The sequence below is a fragment of the Drosophila suzukii genome, unplaced genomic scaffold, assembly GCF_043229965.1.
Source record: "Drosophila suzukii unplaced genomic scaffold, CBGP_Dsuzu_IsoJpt1.0 scf_5, whole genome shotgun sequence".
Taxonomy (NCBI): domain Eukaryota; kingdom Metazoa; phylum Arthropoda; class Insecta; order Diptera; family Drosophilidae; genus Drosophila; species Drosophila suzukii.
The window spans coordinates 2720279-2734091 of NW_027255937.1; the positions used below are offsets into that span (position 1 = coordinate 2720279).

The window sequence follows — 13813 nt, forward strand, 5'->3', positions numbered from 1 at the left end:
GCTGACTTACGCGGTATCTGACAGAAACACCAACGCTAAGATCAAGCGATGGAAGGCCTTTATAGACGAAAACAACGGGAAGGTGTTTTACACGCCCGGGAAGCAAAACCTTGTAGCCGATGCGCTGTCTCGGCAACACTTGAACAACCTAGAGGTTGAGGCTCAGTCCGATGCTGCCACGGTGCATAGTGAGCTTTCGCTCTCATACACCATCGAGACTACGGATAAACCCCTAAACTGCTTCAGAAACCAAATTATTTTGGAAGAGGCAAACAAACCACTTCGGCGAGACTTCATTGTTTTTGGTAATAGAACTCGCCACGTTATTTACTTTAATAACAAAAACCTACTTGTCGAATCTGTTAAAATCATCAACGCCAACGTCGTAAACGCGATCCACTGCGACTTTCCGACACTAGCTTGTGTTCAACATGCCTTGAGGCAGGAGTTTCCTGCAACGAAATTTTGGCACTGTAAAAACTTTGTAACTAACATTACAAATACCAAAAAGATCTTCCTAACTTGCATCGATAAGTTCTCAAAGTTCCCCATCGTACAGCCCTTATCTTCTAGGGCAATAGTTGATGTACGGGCCCCTATACTCCAATTGGTAAATTTCTACCACAAAACTAGATCCATTTATTGTTACAATGAGGCTTCCTTCAATTCTGAAACGATTACTTCTTTGCTGAAAAACCAACACAGCATCGATGTCATTAATGCGCCACCGCTTCACAGTAGCTCCAATGGCCAAGTGGAAAGATTCCACAGTACCTTGGCAGAAATAGCCAGGTGCCTCAAAATCGATAAAAAAATTGACGACACTGTGGAGTTAATTTTGCGGGCTACAATAGAATACAATAGATGTTGCACTCAGTCACGGATTGTAGGCCAGCGGAAGTTATCCATGCCAGCAGCGACGAAGTCAACTCGGCTATTAGAGCCAAGATTGACAAGGCGCAACAGACCAACCTCGACAGAATCAACGCTTCAAGACAAAACAGAGTCTTCGAAGTTGGGGAAAAGGTCCTCTTGCGCAATAATAAAAGACTCGGAAATAAGCAAACGCCGCTCTATTCACAAGAGCGCATAGAAGCAGACCTAAAAACGTTTGTTCTCATTAAAGGGATGGTGGTCCATAAGGACAATATCAAATAAACATCTCCACTATCCATACTCGCCCTTATGTTATGCAGAACTCAATATTGCTACAATCTCCACATGCTTGCCGTGATACTCACCTTACTGCTGTCCATAGCGAACGCGCGAATCACCGACTTCTCTTACGCAAAGTATATTCCGGTATTTGATGGGAATGTCCTAGTATGGGAACAATATGGCCTGGTTAAGCACTCGACTAATTTGTCTGAGTTCTCCAGCATAATTGACTCTACGGTCAGAATGCTCGTGCTGTTCCCACAATCGCACATGAGGAAGCTACTGGAAGTTGACGTCAACCATGCCCAGAACATGCTGGATGAATTAACCGTGCACCATAGAATGGCCAGGAGCTTAGATTTCCTGTGCTCGGCACTCAAGGTCGTGGCAGGCACACCCGACGCGGAGGACAAACTTACAGATACAGTAAATAAAATTGTCAAGGAAAAAAGGGACGGGTTAGTTGACTTCGGCCACCTTTTCGAAACACTTCTAGCCACGGAATAAATTCCTTATTTCAGAATTACAAAATTGCATGCTCACAGTCACACTTGCCAAGAATAACATTATAAATCCGGTTATATTTAATCACAACGACCTTAAATCTATCTTTGACGAACAGCTCACGGAGGTCCCCATAGTTAGTCTTATGGTTGTATCTAAGATAAAAATTTTTCAATCTAATGTTTTTATCCATGTCATAGTTCAGTATCCTAGAGTTAAGCTTATTTGTAAAAAAGTCCTGCTCTTCCCTGTCGCACACTACCATACTATGCTACAAATAGAAGACAACATCGTGGCGGAATGTGATGACGGAATCCTAGCAGTCTCCGATTGCGCTTCTACCAACTTGGCCACGTTTTGCAAAAAGGCGTCCCACGACACTTGCGCCAGGCAATTACATGCAGGCGTGGCTGCTACATGCCGGACGAAGCCCAGCAATCTGGAACCCCTTACAATCGTGGACGACGGAGTAATAATCGTCAACGAAAAACTTACGAGGATTACCATAGATGACGGTCCCACAACAACCATAACAGGGACCCACCTTATTACTTTCGAAAGGAAGGCGGTGACTAACGACTCCGTGTATTTAAACCTCAATTACTCCGTGAAAAAGAGCCCGGGAATCGTGGCCTCTCCCTTAATTAACATCACGGGACACGATCACATACTAAGTCTGCCACTACTACAACGGATGAACGAGCACAACCTGCGTCTGATGCAGGAGCTCAGAGATGACGTGTCGGCTGGAGGTGGTCTAAGGATTTGGTTCGCCGCGGGAGTCGCCGTCAACAACACTGCAGGCGCAAACGAGAGGCATCCCAATTACGAAAGTCCATCGACGAATTGGCTGTCACCGAGGAGGGCGTCTAATTTAAGGGGGGAGTAGTTAACAACCAACTTCCAGCTTAGGCTGAGCAGGCCAATTCATATTCCCTTTATTAATATTAATCATTTTTATTATTATTATTATTACACTTCTTATACCACTCATGTATGGTCTATCTTAATTTTGGGTCCACCCTAATGGGTCCGAGAGCTGAGCCAACATATTGTGCCATTATGGGCCGTGGCTTTGTCTCATTGGCTGGCAGCAATCGTATGACTTCTGCAAAATGTGCATGGTCAGCGGTCTGCCACGGGCATCCGGTCATACATGAGCTTTTGTTAATTCTTAAGTTCAGTTCATATTTGGTATTCAATAAATTAAGAGCACCAGCTCCTACTAATGAAACTCCGGCACTTAGCCGTTAAATCTTTTATTAACCGATATACCGACTGAGTCTCTATGCCAGCGGTATCGAAGGACAGTTCCCTTCCACCCTAATCTCCCTATCTCAACATAGGAGCAGTACAGCCGACCGGCTACGAATTATTGGAGACAGCAATCTCCCTATCTCAACATAAGAGCAGTACGGCCAACCGGCGACGAATTATTGGAGACAGCGGCGAGGGACCCCACATCGACCGTTCCCCTCCGCTCACACTGCGTTAATTGACGCCCAACTACTGGATAATATTACATACTATTCACCCTTCGAATCTCACCCTGAGGAACATAAAATGTAAGTGACTGTGCGCCTAAGATAGCATCCAGGTCAATACGTGATATTGTAATATTGTAACTCAATACAAGTCAATAAATATCGACAAAATTTTACTCACAAACTTGTGCCAGAGCTAGCAATTTAAACTTAAATTAAATTTTAAAAATACAACAAAATTTGCCCCTCACCTTTTCCCTTGATTATTCTGTGAATATACTTGATTTGCACGTGTTTATTTTTAAATAACCCACAGTGTAGTGAATTCTCTAAAAAAATTGTCCATCGTCGCAAGACCCTGAATTGGCTACAAGTGTTGTCCAACTAAACGTCGTGCGCAAAACGCAAATTTTATCTTTATTTGTCGCCCTTATTACTGCCGATTAACTCACTCAGCCCCGTTTGCGGCCGATGAGTTGGGAATATAGGGAAGTAAAACAAGAAGTAGACAGTGACGATTGTGAAGAAATCGGATTTTGTCCAACAACGACACAACCAGACTCATCAGAAATGAACCCAGAATTGATACAAGCGCTCATAACAAATGCCGTCAGCGTCGCGCTAACCGCACAGGAGCAGCGCTGGCGAGCAGAAATTGAATCAGTTAGAAACCAGGTCAGCTCGTTAACTGTGCAGGCACCCCAAGTAGAAGTTTATGAAAAGGTAACACCGGTCCCCACCATAAAGTGCGATGTCAAATTAGACATCGTAAAATCGCTCCCAACCTTTAGTGACAGCCACGATGAATACGTGTCGTGGAGGCAGGCCGCATCAGATGCGTATGAGGTATTCAAGAAATACAATGGCAGCGAGGCCCACTATGAAGCATGGCCCACTATGGTTATTATCAAGAACCAAATTTGCGGTAACGCACGATCGCTCCAAAAGACCTTCCGTCTGCGCTAGCGCTAGCGCGGGAGGCCGAAAATAGCATTGAACGAAGTGCATTCGCGGCTTCCTACGCGAAGGCCATAGAAAACAAGTCCCTTGTCCACGATGGCAACAGGCGTAACCATAAATTTAAGGGAAAGCAATGGAAAGGAGAGGATAAAAATCCACACTTCGTTCCGAAACAAAGCCAAAGCAAGCCCCAAGAGGACAGCCCCTGGCAGAAACGCGGGGACCCCGATGTTGTAGACCATAACAAAGTAAATCCTATGGAGATCGACCCTTCGACATCCAAGTTTAGGCAGGAGACTAGTTGGGGAAAGCCTCAAAATAATAGCAATCACAAAAGACAGAACTCATCTCAGCGTTATTCGGGGCAAAGACGCCAGCGCGTCAATAACACAACCCAATCTCATGAGCAGGAGGAGGCATGGTACTCCGCCACAGCTGAAACGGAAGTCGCCAGCATTGAAGAAGGTAATGACTCCGACGAACTTAAGGACCTGCTACATTTTTTAGGGAGCGCTCCCGACTGCCGTTCATCGAACGACAGTTGGCTGATAGAACATTAAAAATACTTATCGACACGGGGGCGGCAAAAAATTACGTTAAGCCCATAAAGGAGCTATAAAACGTAATGCCGGTCGAGAACCCCTTTACTGTGAGCTCTATTCACGGCTCCAGTAGCGTCAAGCACAAATGCATGAAGCGCATTTTTGGGCTAAACGCCCTCGCTAACGCGAGCAGGGGTCGCATTGGACCTAGGCAATAGCGTAATAAAATTCGTAAACTCCACGGAGAAACTCAAATTCTTTGACTGCGAAAACGTGAATTTTACAAAAATGGATGACATAGTGGTACCAAGTTCGGCGAAAGCTTAATTCAAAAAAGTTATTCTGAAAAGAATAAAGGTGTTTTCGACCTCTAACGAGGCGCTAACCTTCAACACCTCGGTCATCGCCACTATTCGAACTAAGAGTGACGAACCCGTCTACTCCAGATTATACCCCTACCCCATGGGGGCAGCAGACTTTGTTAACAACGAGATCAAGGAACTGCTGAGCAATGGCATAATCAGGCCTTCCAGATCCCCGTACAACAGCCCTACTTGGGTAGTTGACAAAAAGGGACTGACGATAATGGCATCAGGAAGAAGCGTTTGGTAATCGACTTTAGGAAACTAAACGAGCAAACAATTGCAGATCGCTACCCTATGCCAAGCATTCCCATGATTCTGGCGAACTTGGGGAAAGCCAAATACTTTACTACCCTAGACTTGAAGTCACACCCAAAAAAAAAACCAAAAGTATACACTTAATAAGCGTTGTGTTAAAAGTATACTAAAGTTAGTATAAAAATGTAAGTATTAACTCAACACTAATTAGTTTCAACTGTATACTTTGTAGTGTAAGTGCTCTACCAAAGAGTATAAAGCGTAAACCTGTAGTGTTATTTTTAAACTAGTCATATTTGACTATTTAGTTTATAATTTATACTTTTGGTTTCAACAAAAACTTAATGTAGTATAAAGAAAATGTAGTTTCAAGTTATTACAAAATAGTTTCATGCCAACACTTTATAGTATTAAGCTTATACCAATTATTATATGAGTGAGACTCAGTAGTATAAATAGTATACTGAACATTAAATAGTTTTTCATGGTGTGAAACTAGGACAATAGCGAATATTCGAACATATATTTTGGTGTTAAACCAGGACAATAGCGAGTATACGAACACAGAAAATGCTACCGGAGTTGGCTTTGTTTGACGCGTTAATGATTATTGTGATGATTTATCTCGGTGAGTTTGGTCCCGCATTTTTGTGAATTTTGTGCTGAGTCAACATGTAAGTAAAATATTTGTTCTAAAATTAAAAAAAACCAATATTATATTGTCCCTGTTGGTAAATTTTGTATGTATTGTGTATTTTCAGATGCAAGTGCTTTGCGCACGCGTACAGATGCATAACGCGAAGGAGCTAACGAACTCGACGTACCGCCTTTGTGCTGTCAGAACAGCGAGTGCCTTCCGGACGACGCAGCGCTCGTCATTGCAGGCCAAGTTCCCCTATGTGAACTGGTGCGGGAGCCACAGAACCAAGACCGAGGTGAAGAGGAGTGCCAGGATGCAGAGCGTCGACAACTGGCAGGCAGCCTGGGACAACTCCAGCAAGGGACGCTGGACGCTGGACGCAAGGGTAAATAGGAAGCACGGCCAGGTAGATTTCTACCTCACGCAGGCGCTGAGTGGACATGGTTGCTTCCGAAGCTTCCTTAAGCGCTTCGGACACGACACGGAGAACGGTTGTCCAGAATCCGGCAGTGGGATTGTTGAGGACGATCAGCATGTCCCATTTTAATGTCACCGCTTCGGGTCTGATCGCCAAATGCTGATGAAGACCACCGGGGCAAGGGTTCGGCCAGCGACGGCAGCCTACGCAGCGAGTGTACTGCGAACGCTGCGTCGCATCGAGAATGAGAGGAGAGAAGCTACAGCCTAGGTGGCTACCATTGCGCTAAGCAATACCTTGCGGTGATACCGCGCAATCACGGCCCCTACTCTTGTTGCTTGTACTTATTTTAGCCTGTACGTGTTAGGTAAAGGAATATAAAAAAAAACACGAAGGAGCTAAAAACATGAGTTTTGTGTTGCGCAAAATATGAATATTTATGAAATAATAACAAAATAATATGTCAAATAGTAATAAAAGAAAAACAACATACAACTTGATTTTATTGGGTTTGGGATACCACGAAAAACAAAATAGTATAAATTTTATACTACAGGCAACGGGGAAATCGTATAAGTTTTATACGAAATAGTATAAAATGTATACTAACGATTTCGATAAATAGCTTAAAAAGTATACTACGGCTCTCTAGATTAGTATAATATGTATACGAAATAGTATAAAACGGAGACTACATAGGATAGCTTTTATACTAAATAGTATAAAAAGTAAACTATCAGCATAAATGTCAGTACACTGAGTGAGTATAAATTGTATACTCGTTAGTTTAACTTTGATAACTTCGAAAGTTTCAGTTTAATACTTTCGGTGTCATAAGGTTAATACGCATCTTATCAAGATATTTTTGACACTCAATAGTTTAGTTTTAATGTACGAATAGTTTAGTTTCTATGATCATTTTTTTTTGGGTGCAGGGTATCATTAGATATACTTGGCCGAGAAAGACCGGGAAAAAACCTCGTTCTCAGTTAACGGAGGAAATCACGAATTTGGCCGACTACCTTTCGGATTAAAAAACGCAGGTAGCATATTTCAAAGAGCCATCGATGATGTGCTGCGGGAAGAAATAGGCAAGATATGTTACGTCTACGTCGATGACGTTATTATTTTTTCCGAAAACGAAACCGAACATATTAAGCACATCGATATAGTGCTTAAGCGACTGCTCGATGCCAACATCATAGTTACTAGAGGAGGAACAAAAGCAGGCCCTGAAAAGTCAGGGCAATACAAGAGTTCCCCGAACCCAAAACTCTGTTTTGCCTCAGGTCCTTCCACGGCCTGGCGAGCTATTATAGAAGCTTTGTCAAGAATTTTGCCTCCATTGCCAGGCCTCTTACTCATATTCTCAAAGGGCAAAACGGAACGGTCAGTAAAAACATGTCGAAAAAAGTTCCTATTACGTTTGATGAAACCCAGCGTAATATCCTGGCATCAGAGGATGTCATTCTGACGTACCCCGATTTCAAATTACCAATCGACCTAACCACCGACGCTTCAGCCAGTGGAATAGGCGCGGTATTGTCGCAGAACAAGAGGACCATTACAATGATCTCGCGTACGCTTAAAGATTGCGAGCTAAATTACGCCACCAACGAAAGAGAATTGTTGGCGATAGTTTGGGCCATATGCAAACTACAGAACTACCTTTACGGCACTCAGGAGGTTCGGATCTTCACAGACCACCAGCCGCTGACTTACGCGGTATCTGACAGAAACACCAACGCTAAGATCAAGCGATGGAAGGCCTTTATAGACGAAAACAACGGGAAGGTGTTTTACACGCCCGGGAAGCAAAACCTTGTAGCCGATGCGCTGTCTCGGCAACACTTGAACAACCTAGAGGTTGAGGCTCAGTCCGATGCTGCCACGGTGCATAGTGAGCTTTCGCTCTCATACACCATCGAGACTACGGATAAACCCCTAAACTGCTTCAGAAACCAAATTATTTTGGAAGAGGCAAACAAACCACTTCGGCGAGACTTCATTGTTTTTGGTAATAGAACTCGCCACGTTATTTACTTTAATAACAAAAACCTACTTGTCGAATCTGTTAAAATCATCAACGCCAACGTCGTAAACGCGATCCACTGCGACTTTCCGACAATAGCTTGTGTTCAACATGCCTTGAGGCAGGAGTTTCCTGCAACGAAATTTTGGCACTGTAAAAACTTTGTAACTAACATTACAAATACCAATGAAATGAAATTTCTACCACAAAACTAGAACCATTTATTGTGACAATGAGGCTTCCTTCAATTCTGAAACGATTACGTCTTTGCTGAAAAACCAATACAGCATCGATGTCATTAATGCGCCACCGCTTCACAGTAGCTCCAATGGCCAAGTGGAAAGATTCCACAGTACCTTGGCAGAAATAGCCAGGTGCCTCAAAATCGATAAAAAAATTGATGACACTGTGGAGTTAATTTTGCGGGCTACAGTAGAATACAATAGATGTTGCACTCAGTCACGGATTGTAGGCCAGCGGAAGTTATCCATGCCAGCAGCGACGAAGTCAACTCGGCTATTAGAGCCAAGATTGACAAGGCACAACAGACCAACCTCGACAGAATCAACGCTTCAAGACAAAACAGAGTCTTCGAAGTTGGTGAAAAGGTCCTCGTGCGCAATAATAAAAGACTCGGAAATAAGCAAACGCCGCTCTATTCACAAGAGCGCATAGAAGCAGACCTAAAAACGTCTGTTCTCATTAAAGGGAGGGTGGTCCATAAGGACAATATCAAATAAACATCTCCACTATCCATACTCGCCCTTATGTTATGCAGAACTCAATATTGCTACAATCTCCACAGGCTTGCCGTGATACTCACCTTACTGCTGTCCAAAACGAACGCACGAATCACCGACTTCTCTCACGCAAAGTATATTCCGGTATTGGATGGGAATGTCCTAGTATGGGAACAATATGGCCTGGTTAAGCACTCGACTAATTTGTCTGAGTTCTCCAGCATAATTGACTCTACGGTTAGAATGCTCGAGCTGTTCCCACAATCGCACATGAGGAAGCTACTGGAAGTTGACGTCAACCATGCCCAGAACATGCTGGATGAATTAACCGTGCACCATAGAATGGCCAGGAGCTTAGATTTCCTGTGCTCGGCACTCAAGGTCGTGGCAGGCACGCCCGACGCGGAGGACCAACTTACAGATACAGTAAATAAAATTGTCAAGGAAAAAAGGGACGGGTTAGTTGACTCCGGCCACCTTTTCGAAACACTTCTAGTCACGGAATAGAATCCTTATTTCAGAATTACAAAATTGCATGCTCACAGTCACACTTGCCAAGAATAACATTATAAATCCGGTTATATTTAATCACAACGACCTTAAATCTATCTTTGACGAACAGCTCACGGAGGTCCCCATAGTTAGTCTTATGGTTGTATCTAAGATAAAAATTTTTCAATCTAATGTTTTTATCCATGTCATAGTTCAGTATCCTAGAGTTAAGCTTATTTGTAAAAAAGTCCTGCTCTTCCCTGTCGCACACTACCATACTATGCTACAAATAGAAGACAACATCGTGGCGGAATGTGATGACGGAATCCACGTGGCCACGTTTTGCAAAAAGGCGTCCCACGACACTTGCGCCAGGCAATTACATGCAGGCGTGGCTGCTACATGCCGGACGAGGCCCAGCAATCTGGAACCCCTTACAATCGTGGACGACGGAGTAATAATCGTCAACGAAAAACTTACGAGGATTACCATAGATGACGGTCCCACAACAACCATAATAGGGACCCACCTTATTACTTTCGAAAGGAAGGCGGTGACTAACGACTCCGTGTATTTAAACCTCAATTACTCCGTGAAAAAGAGCCCGGGAATCGTGGCCTCTCCCTTAATTAACATCACGGGACACGATCACATACTAAGTCTGCCACTACTACAACGGATGAACGAGCACAACCTGCGTCTGATGCAGGAGCTCAGAGATGACGTGTCGGCTGGAGGTGGTCTAAGGATTTGGTTCGCCGCGGGAGTCGCCGTCAACAACACTGCAGGCGCAAACGAGAGGCATCCCAATTACGAAAGTCCATCGACGAATTGGCTGTCACCGAGGAGGGCGTCTAATTTAAGGGGGGAGTAGTTAACAACCAACTCCCAGCTTAGGCTGAGCAGGCCAATTCATATTCCCTTTATTAATATTAATCATTTTTATTATTATTATTATTACACTTCTTATACCACTCATGTATGGTCTACCTTAATTTTGGGTCCACCATAATGGGCCCGAGAGCTGAGACAACATATTGTGCCATTATGGGCCGCGGCTTTGTCTCATTGGCTGACAGCAATCGTATGACTTCTGCAAAATGTGCATGGTCAGCGGTCTGCCACGGGCATCCAGTCATACATGAGCTTTAGTTAATTCTTAAGTTTAGTTCATATTTGGTATTCAATAAATTAAGAGCACCAGCTCCTACTAATAAAACTCCGGCACTTAGCCGTTAAATCTTTTATTAACCGATATACCGACTGAGTCTCTAGGCCAGCGGTATCGAAGGACAGTTCCCTTCCACCCTAATCTCCCTATCTCAACATAGGAGCAGTACGGCCTACCGGCTACGAATTATTGGAGACAGCAATCTCCCTATCTCAACATAAGAGCAGTACGGCCAACCGACTACGAATTATTGGAGACAGCGGCGAGGGACCCCACATCGACCGTTCCCCTCCCCTCACACTGCGTTAATTTACACAGACAAATCGCGCAACGAAATGACGCTCGGGCGAAAAATAATAGCGTGGGTCAAAAGAAAGACCAAACAATTTTCAGAAAAAAAGGGATAACGGAAAATTACCGCGACCACTTTTTATGGCTTGTTTTTTTCCATTAATTTTGTTTTTGTAAAATGTGTACTATCGTCTTTCTATCGCGCAGAAGAGTCTCAGAAGCTACTTCTTCGCGATCCCGACCCTTTTTGTTTTTGCAAAATGTTTACTATCGCCTTTCTATCGTTCAGAAGTGACTTAGAAGTTACTTCTACGCGACACATGTATATTTTGTTTTTGTAAAATGTGTACTATCGTCTTTCTATCGCGCAGAAGTTACTAAGGAGTGACTCCTGGACGACAGGCGATAGAAATATCGCCCTTTTGCTTGCAGGGAGGGAACAGAGATAGATAAAGGCTAAGCAGTGATTGTGTATATTCACGGCACGCGTGTGCGTGTGTATGTGGGCTGCAACGGAGTTGCTCGTCCGCTTAGATGTGTGTATGTGGGCCACGGCACGTGGTTGCAAATCGCTGTTTGGGAGAGGGATGAAGAGTTATGTTACTTTTGGCTCATTGGTGGCATAGAAAGATGACGTGCTCCGTAGTCCCCGACGAGGGGATAATCCGAAATGTGGTTCACCAGTCTTCAAACAGACGGACATGCTGCTGATGTTTTTGATTCGATTCCGTTGATGATGAACTCCTTCGATGTTTGGTTGCCGTTGACGTCGCTCTGTGCGATGCGCTGGACACTTAATCAAAATCTACAGCCAATTTATTACTGCGTCCTGTTACGGTCGCCAAAATGTTCGATCGCTGCCGAACTTGCTGTTGTTCACTGGGCGCAGTACAAGAATAAAAGATCACGCGTTGAATTTGGGTGCCAAAATCAAGAGCAAGAAGTGCGAGAAATGCGATAGGTCGGCTGAGAAGCCACCGTTTTTGTAACACTAGAAACAGTAGTTACGACGCTTTAGCTATAGCTTACAGAGTTACCACACATTAACAAAAGTTAACTAAGTTATAATTTAATTGTGCTCCGACAGTAGGGAATGTTCGCGTTGGCTAGTCTACTGTTGATTCTTATTTGCTTTACCGAGTCAATGCTGGAACATAGTGTACTTTACGGGCTTTTATTGGAGATGGTTTGTTTGTTGTGTAATAGGGCATACTCTTTGCGGTAAAATAGGCGCTGTGCTGCTATGATTAGCCTAGTTTTGGCGTTTTTGATTTGCGGAGCACTATCGTTGGGAGTTGTTTGACTTGGCTGATGAATTGTTCACAAACATCGGTTAAAAACTGCTGAATTTTCTTCTGTTCTGGAGGTAAGGTAGCGGGAGCTTGGCTACACGGCCAATTTTTTTCTGGGTCTGCCACCATAGTTTCGAGTCTTTGAGTTCGGTGGAGTTATCTTGGGATTTCAGATGGATCCATTTGGCGATTTGCGGCAAATGTTTTCCCAGTACCTGGGGGGAGTCTCCAGCCACGCTTGAACGATGGTGGAATCAAAAAATCAAAGGAAGTTGAATTGTTTAAAGGGTATGTATAATTGAAAGCGCGGTAAGCTTATTGCTTTGAGTTTTTCAACTTTGGTTTTGGCGACTAATTAATGGGATTGCGCGGGCGACTCGGCGTAACTAAACCAAATGTATAGTGCCGCACAGTATGCTTTTTATGATGTGTCAGAAAATCCTTAATATTGTGGTGGAACAAGTCATTCCTTGCGTCCCATTTAATTCCTAGCGTATTGGTCGCTTTTGTTTCGTGGACCTTTAAGAATTCGGTATCTAGCCTGTCTGCTATAACTATGTTCTCTAACAACTTTTTATGATTCGCAGTATACTTTTTGAGAAGCCTTCCTGTGGATTGGAGTGAAACAATAAGATGAATCTGAACACTTTCAGCGTCCTCGAGAGCGTGAGCGCCGGCCAGTATGTCGTCGACATTCGTTTCTGGAGAAGGATTTGGCATGCTCTAGGATAATTTTCTATGCAGGCCAACAGTTGTGGCGTGCGGATTGCTAGAAACGAAGCACAGTTGACTCCTAATGTGACTGTTCAGCTCGAAATCTTTCATAAGGGCTGATTGATCTCGGACGTGAATTATACGCTGAAATTGGCGATCGTCCAGATGGATTAAAATTTGTCTGTACATTTTTTCAATGTCGCCCCTAAACACAAATCTGTAGTCTCCAATTGAGTAAGATGTCTAAAAGGTCCCCTTGGAGAACTAAGCCTTTATGGAGCTCATCGTTTAAAGATAATTGGTTATTAGTGCGTCGAGATGGGTTAAATACCACTCGTAGTTTGAAGAATTTACTTTCACAGCATGGTGATGGAGGTAGAAAGAGAAATATTTATTTTCTCGAATGATTTCCCTAGGTGGGATTCCTGTCATGTGACCTAGTTCAATATGTTCTTGTAAGACTCGGGTGTATTAAGCTTTTATGGACTCGTCCTAGAGCTAGGTGCTTTTTGAAGCCGAGCGTATTATCCCATCGGGGTATTTCTGGAAGAACCTCGGGCCAAGATATTTGGAAATTCACTTATGAACGGGAGAGTCACCATGTATCTACCATTTGGTAATCTTTGCCTAGTGTGAACGTAGTGGATATTTCTTTTGAAGTTGTGCTCTAACGTCTGCGGTGTCTTCTTCCACAAATGTTCAAAACGAATAAGCTTTTGAGGTGTTGGGAAGCGGACCACTAACTAAACACCCAA

At 43.6% G+C, this 13813-nt stretch overlaps 1 protein-coding gene across 1 annotated transcript; it reads left to right on the forward strand.

Moving 5' to 3' along the window:
• The first annotated feature begins 5902 nt into the window (after positions 1-5902).
• Positions 5903-6684, forward strand: LOC139354948 (uncharacterized). Its single transcript, XM_070999224.1, has 2 exons — positions 5903-5942; positions 6030-6684. The coding sequence occupies exon 2, from the start codon at positions 6030-6032 to the stop codon at positions 6453-6455; it is 426 nt and encodes a 141-aa protein (XP_070855325.1). The 5' UTR covers positions 5903-5942; the 3' UTR covers positions 6456-6684.
• Positions 6685-13813: the final 7129 nt, after the last annotated feature.